Here is a 7,837-nt window from a genome sequence, read left to right on the forward strand (position 1 = left end):
CCAAAGACATCTGAGTGGTAACTGTAAATATTTTCCTTGATATGTGAGCATGTGTGACCTCACTCAACTGTACAGGCTGGCCCACCTCTGACCCTGTAACTCCTTCCCAATAAAGTCTGATAGCCCTCATCTCCTTCCACACCAGCCTTAGATCCGGGCCAGCAACATGTAGAGATGTGCCTGATGTTTCAGAATATTAAAGTCTTTAATCACTTGCTTCAGGTCTGCTTGTGGTTATTGATAGTGCTACAGGGAGCGCCGCACTGCCGGGGGGAGATGTGTGTACTCCGGGACTGGGGCCCATAATCCAGAAGGAAACAATCAGACAGGTCACAGAGTGCATACTTTATTGAGCCGGCATTCAGAGCATGCCGTGTTGAGGGAAGGAGGTCTGCTGTGGGGAATCCCTCTCCCCTTGTCCTGCACTCCTCAGTCCATGTTGGTGTAGATGTAGGGACTGGGTGCCTTGAACTCAGCATCTCCCCGCCCCAGCCACGAGTGGGCAATATTGGCGTCGGACACCACTCGGCCAGTGCTGTTGCCTACCGTCTCCTCCTGGGGACAGTAGGCAACATTGCAGGAGGAGGAGGAGGAGTTGGAGGAGGAGGTGGCCAAAGCTGGGCTGGTCACAGGGCAGGCCCGGCAAAAGAAGTGGTGCCTGTGGGGGTGGTGGCATTGGTGGGAGGAGGCGATGGAGGCTTTCCTCGAACCTTGGGCCTGGCGGGGCCTAGGCCGTTCCACAGCTTTCCCTGGTAGTTGGGCCTGAAGGGGCCTAGTGTGCTTCTTAGACTGCCCCGGTAGTAGGGCATGGTGGTACCTAGAGCCCTCCACTGCCTGTCCCGGTATTTGGGTCCGACAGGGCCCAACCCTCTCCACAGCCTGCCTCGATCGTTGATCCTTGGCATAGGCCCAAACCTTGCGTGAATGCAAGCCACTTCGGGCCTGCCGGGGACCTGACCCAGAATCCTCAGGGCTGGGCGCATCCTTGGAGCAGGCCTGAGAGTCAGGAGTGAGGGAACAGGAGTGAACTGACAGGCAGAATGGTGGTGAGGCTTCCTCTCCCCTAAGGTCCAAGGAGACCAGCCTAGCTGTGGATTGGAGATGAGGGCAGCAACACACATGAGGCTGGGTCCGGAGGACTGGGTCTCCAGCCTGGACACAATGAGGATCATCCACCTCCTCTGCAGTCAGTCCAGGAGGCTTGCCATCACGTTTTTCCTGATCCAGGATTTCTGGATTCTTCCCTTGGGCCACATCCTCGCTGGAGTTGATCAACTCTGCAGGAAGAAAACTATCCCATCACATGTTCTTGAGGTGGGACACAGAGTGAAGCTCCATTCTCCCGTCGCATCACTCTCTCCTGGAATGGGACAGAGAGTGAAGTTCCCTTCTCCCGTCCCGACACATACTCCTGGGGTGGGAAACAGAGTGAAGCTACCTTTCCCCCTCCCCCACGTGTCCCGTCACACACTCCTGGGGTGGGACACAGAGTGAAGCTCCCTCTCCTCCATCCTATCACACACTCCTGAGGTGGGACACAGAATGAAGCTCCTTGTCCCCCTCCCTCCCCCCCACCATCCCATCACACATTCCTGAGGTGGGACACAGAGTGAAGATCCTTCTTCCCCCACCCTCCATCCTGTCACTCACTCCTGGGTTAGGACACAGAGTGAAGCTCCCTCTCCTCCATCCTGTCACACACTCCTGAGGTGGGACACAGAATGAAGCTCCTTGTCCCATCACATACTCCTGAGGTGGGACACAGCGTGAAGCTCCCTCTCCCCCATCCCGTCACACACTCCTGGGGTGGGACACAGAGTGAAGCTCCCTCTCCCCTCCATCCCGTCACACATTCTTGAGGTGAGACATAGAGTGAAGCTCCCTCTCCCCTGTCCCATCATACACTCCCAGGAAGGGGCACAGAGAGAAGCTCCCTCTCTCCCATCACATCACATGTAGTTACGGTGGGAAACAGAGTGAAACTCCCTTTCCCCTGTCCTGTCACACACTCCTGGGTTGGTACACAAAGTAGTATCCTCACCCCTGTCTTATCACACACATTGAAGGTGGGCCATAGAACATTACAACACAGAAATAAGCCCTTCAGCCCTTCTAGTCTGTGCTGAACTACTATTCTGCATTATCCCACTACCCTCCATACCCCTCCATTCATGTACCTGTCCAAATTCTTCTTAAATGTTATAAATGAGCCTGCCTTCACCACTTAAGCTGGCAGTTCATTCCACCCTCCTACCACTCTCTGTGTGAATAAATTCCCACAGATGTTCCCCCTGTACTTTTCTCCTTTAACTCTTAACAGATGTCCTCTGGTTTGTATCTCAGTGGAAAATGCATACCTATATTTACTCTATCAAAACCCATCATAATTCTCTATATCTCTTTCAAATCTCCATCATTCTCCGACACTACAGGGAATAAAAGTCCTCACCTGTTTAACCTTTCCCTGTATCTCAGTTCCTGAAGTCCAGGCAACACCCCAGTAAATCTTCTTTGCACTCTTTCTATCTTATTGATGTCTTTCCTGTCATTAGGTGACCAAAATTGCACACAATACTCCAAATTTGGCCTCACCAATGTCTTATACAACTTTAACATAACATCCCAACTCCTATACTCAATACTTTGATTTACAAAGGCCAATATGCCAAAAGCACTCTTTACAACCCTACCCAACTGTGATGGTACATTCAAGTAATTATGTATGTTTTCTCAAGTCCTTCTATTCTACCACACTCCTCAGTGCCCTACCATTTATCGTGAATGTCCTTTCTTGGTTTGTCCTTCCAAAATGCAACACCTCACACTTGGCTGCATTAAATTCCATCTATCATTTTTCAGCCCATTTTCCAGTTTGGTCCAAATCCCTCACCAAACTTTGAAAGCATTCCTCGCTGTCCACAACTCCTCCAACCTTTGTGTCATTTGCAAACTTGCTGATCCAATTTACCACATTATCATCTAAATCATTGATATAGATGACAAACAACAATGGTCCTAGCACTGAGCCCTGATGCACACCATTAGATACAGGCCTCCACTCTGAGATGAAATCATCCACTATGACTATCCGGCTTCTCCCCTAGCCATTGTCGAATCCAATTCACTATCTCACCATGAATACCAAGTGTCTGAACCTTCCTGACTAACCTTCCATGTGGGACCTTGTCAAAGGCCTTATTAAAGTCCATGTTGACAACTTCCACAGCCTTTCCATCATCAACTTTCCTGGTAATCTCCTTGAAAAAGCCACACACAAAGCCATGTTAACTATGCCTAATCCGTCCATGGCTATTCAAATAATGGTATATCCAATCTCTTAGAACACCTTCCACTGATATCAGGCTCTCTGGCCCATCATTTCCAGGATACATTTGGAGCCTTTTTTTTAAACAATGGAACAATGTGAGCTACACTCCAATCTTCTGTCACCACACCCATGGCTAAGGATATTTTAAATACTGCCAGAGTCCCTGCAATTTCTACACTAACCTTCCTCATTGCCCAAGGGAATATTTTGTCAGGCCCTGGGGATTTATCCACCCTTATTTGCTTTAAGACCTCAAGCACCTCCTCCTCTTTAATCTGCATAGGTTCTATGAACTCGCTGCACGTTTTCCTTACCCCACGACTCTGTGCCTGTTTCCTGAGTGAATAGTGATGAAATAAAACATTTAGGATCTCTCCCATCTCTTTTGGGTCCATACAAAGCTGACCACCCTGATCATCAAGGGGACCAACTATGTTCCTTATTATCCTTTTGCTCTTAATATACCTGTAGAAACCTTTAGAATTTTTCTTCACATTTTCTGCCAAAGCAAACTCATGTTTTCTTTTAGCCTCCTGATTTCTTTCTTGAGGTTTCTCTTACATTTTTATACTCTTCAAGTACCTCATTTGCTCCATGTTGCCTATACCTGTTACACACCTTCCAAACCAGATCCCCAATATCCCTCGAAAACCAAGGTTCCATATGCCTTCTAACTTTGCCTTTGATCCTGGCAGGAACATACAAACTCTGTGCTCTCAAACCTCCACCTGCCTCACACATCCTTGGCAGAAAATGTATCCTAATCCATGCATTCTAGATCCTTTCTCATTTCCTCAAAATTGGCCTTTCTCCAGTTTAGAATCTCAACCCAAGTCCCAGACTTATCCTTCTCCATAATTAACTTGAAACTAATGGCATTATGATAATTGGAAACTGTCCTGTCTCGTTTCCTCATAAGAGATCCAGTATTCCGCTCTCTCTAGTTGCTACCTCTGTATATTGAATTTAAAAACTTTCCTGAACACATCTGACAAACTCTAAGCCATCCAGACCTTTTTGCAGTATGGCGGTCCTAGTCATAGGTTAAAATCCCCTATTATCACAACTTTGCTTTCTACAGCTGTCTGCTATCTCTCTACAGATTTACTCCTCCAATTCTCGTTGACTATTGGGTGGTCTATAATACAACCCTTTGAGAGTGGTCATACCTTTCCTGTTCCTTAGCTCCCCCCACATATAGTCTCAGTGGATGAGACCACTGGTCTGTCCTGCCTGAGCACAGCTGCGATGTTTTCCCTGACAAGCAATGCCACTCCTCCCTCTTTCATTCTCTCCCCCCGTTTTATTACATTTAAAGCAATGGAAGCCTGAAACATTGAACTGCCAGTCCTGCCCCTCCTGCAACCAAGTTTCACTAATGGCCTCAATGTCATAATTCAACATGCCAATCCATACTCTAACCTTGTCTGCCTTTCCTACAATACTTTTTGCATTGGAATAATCCACCTGAGAAACTTTTCACCACATACAACCCTTTGACTTCTGACATACCTGCAAACTTCACATCATCTTTTCCCTCCTCCATTCCTTTATCTGCTCTGGCACTCTGGTCCCCATCCCCATGCAAATCTAGGTTAAACTCATCAGAACAGTACGAGCAAACTTTCTCGCAAGGAAATTAGTCCCCTTCCAGTTCAGATGCAAATTGTCCCATCAGAACAGGTCCCATCTTCCCTGGAGGAGAGCCCAATGATCTAGAAACCTGAAGCCCTCCCTCCTACACCATCTCTTTAGCCACATGTTAAGCTGCATTATCCTCCTATTTCTAACCTCATTAGCACGTGGCATGGGGCCTGAGGTCACACCCCTGAAGGTCCTGTCCTTCAACTTTGTGCCTAATTCCTGGAACTCTCCTTGCAGGACCTGGTCACTGTATCTGCTCATGTCATTGGTCCTTACATAGAACATGACATCCAGCTGCTCACATTCCCTCCTGAGAATGCCATGAACTTGATCTGAGATATCTCATACCCTGACACCAGGGGGTCAATGTATCTCGATCCCTTCCACAGAACTTCTTCTCTGTCCTCTCAGCATAACTACAGCTTGCCTCTTCTCCTCCCTTCCCTTTTTAACTATCAAACCAGACGCCATGCCAAAGACTTGATCGCCATGGCTTGTATCTGGTAGATTGTTTTCCCGTCCAACAGTATCCATAAGGGGGTGGAACGGATAGCGTAACGGAAATCCGTGCTGTCCGTAAGGAGTTTATACGCTCTCCCTGTATCTACATGGGTTTTTCCTGGGGGCTCTGGTTTTATCCGACCATTCAAAATATATGGGGGTTATAAGTTGGTATAATTTTGCAGCTTGGGCTCATGAGCTGAAAGGTCCTGTTACCGTGCTGTATGTCTACAAAGAAATAAAATGGTGTACTTGTTACTGAGGGGAACGGTCACGGGGGTGCCCTGCACTTCCTGCCTCTTCCCTTTCCCCCATCTAACCTCCTCCTGCTTCCTAGGTGTGATAGCGGACCTGTAACTCCTGTCTGTCACCCTCTCCACCTCCCGAATGATCCAGAGTTCATCCAACTCCAGCTCCAATTCCATAACTCAGTTTGTCAGGAGCTGCAGCTAGATGCACTTCTCTCAGATGAAGTTGTCAGGGATACTGCTGGCTTCCCTGACAACCCACAATCTGCAAGGGGGACATTCCCCTGCCTTGGCTGCCATTCCCACTGTTAATGACTGGAGGAAAAACTATATTAGATAAATAAATGCGCTTACCTGTGCCTATCTGCTGAATCCTTTTGGTTCCTTGAGTAGGTTAGCCCTTATTTACTTCAAATCCTGCACCACCACCTCAGCCCCTAAACACTGATGTCCCTTGAGCCAAAGTCTTACCACTCTGACTCAGACCACTCCGTTGATGACTTCTCTCTCGATGTCCGCTCCGCTACACAGTACCTCACTTTGAAAGTGATGCTCAACTTTTCTTTTATATATTTTCTGGCACTGCTTGGGGCATGGCATCAATTGCACTAATCAGCTTCTTTCTGCTGAGTAATGTCCTTTCCCCCCATTGTAACATACACTCCAGGGCTGGGGCACTGAGTGAAGCTTCGTCTCTCCCAATCCCAACACATGTTCCCGGGGTGGGACACAGAGTAAAGCTCTCTCTCCCCCATCCCATCACACACTCCCAGGGTGGGACATTGAGTGAAGGTCTCTCTCCCCTGTCCTATTACACACTCCTGGTTTTGGACACAGAGTGAAGATCTCTCTTCTCCCGTCCCATCACCCACTCCCAGGGTGGGACACAGAATGAAGACTTCTCTATTTTAGAGGAAGGGAGGGAGGGAGGGAAGTAGGAGGGGGTGTGAGAGAGTGGGAAAGAAAGAGCATCAGCCAGCTTTTCTTGTCACTGATGTATGTGCACCATTGCAGAAGCTCTGTAATCTCAAGGATCGACTGGGTGTGTGATTGTGGGGTTGGGACGAAGAGACAAGGAGGGAAATGGCAAGGACTTACTTTTGGCCATCTGAGGGTATGTCCAGAAGTGGAAATAAGATGCAATTAGCTGTTGGAATCTGGGTAAAACCTGCAAAAGGAGAGAGAGGTCAAAGAGGTCCTGCAGAGATAGAGTCACTTCCAGGGTGGGACATGTAAGCTCCCTTCTCCCCCATCCCATCACATTTGTGGGATCTTTACCTTGCTATCTCTCTCCCCATCTCTTCCACCTTTATTTCTTCCCTCTCTTCCATCCTCTATCTCCCACTCTCTCCCATACCCCCTCTCTCTCCCTCACTCCCACTCTTGCTCCCCTCTCCCTTCCCCTCTCACTTCCTCCACTGTCTCCTCCCTCCTCCCCATCACTCCCTCCCCCTCTAATCTACTCCATTCTCTCTCCCTCCCCATTTCTCCCTCCCCCATTCACCTTGTACAGTATGTTGATGAGAATTTGCAAGGCCACTACAGTTCCCAGGATGGCCAGGACCAGCTGCCCCATGTGCTGACAGCAGTCTCCTGACACCTTGCTGCAGGCTTGTCCAGAAACACCCATGTTGGCAAATCTCCATGGCAGAATGGCCATCGTGTGCCCCTGCCTCTCTCTCTCTCTCTCTCTCTCTCTCTCTCTCTCTCTCTCTCTCTCTCCTCTCTCTCTCTCCTCTCTCTCTCTCCCTCTCTCTCTCTCCCCCTCTCTCTCTCTCCCCCTCCCCCTCCCCCTCCCTCTCCTTCCCCTTCTCTTGCTATCTCTCTCTCCAACTCTCTGTCTGAGCTCGGAGCACAGTGGGTCCCAGGTGAGGTCAGCCAGGGCTGGGACACCACCTCAATATCTCCTAGCGACCACATTGTCCATAATCTAGGTGACTGCAAGGACACAATCAGCTATTGTGAAGTGGGTCATGACCAGGATTGCCTGTACATGTGGCAGAGTATATAAACCGTCATTTTCTTTTTCAAATGTCAATAAATCTTCTGGTGTGTCTCTGTTTTTCTCAATTCATACAAGACTTTTTTTTAAATTAAATCATCCTTACAGCTGCAG

General features: G+C 48.5%; 1 protein-coding gene across 1 annotated transcript; it reads right to left on the reverse strand.

Annotated features, from left to right (window-relative positions):
* Positions 1 to 330: 330 nt before the first annotated feature.
* Positions 331 to 7,515, reverse strand: LOC138743443 (uncharacterized). Its single transcript, XM_069898839.1, has 3 exons — positions 7,226 to 7,515; positions 6,820 to 6,889; positions 331 to 1,277 (listed from the first exon to the last, which is right to left on the reverse strand). Exons 1-3 carry the CDS (start codon positions 7,379 to 7,381, stop codon positions 430 to 432), a joined length of 1,074 nt encoding a protein of 357 aa, XP_069754940.1. The 5' UTR covers positions 7,382 to 7,515; the 3' UTR covers positions 331 to 429.
* Positions 7,516 to 7,837: the final 322 nt, after the last annotated feature.

Source organism: Narcine bancroftii, chromosome 9, assembly GCF_036971445.1.
Source record: "Narcine bancroftii isolate sNarBan1 chromosome 9, sNarBan1.hap1, whole genome shotgun sequence".
NCBI classification, from domain to species: Eukaryota; Metazoa; Chordata; class Chondrichthyes; order Torpediniformes; family Narcinidae; genus Narcine; species Narcine bancroftii.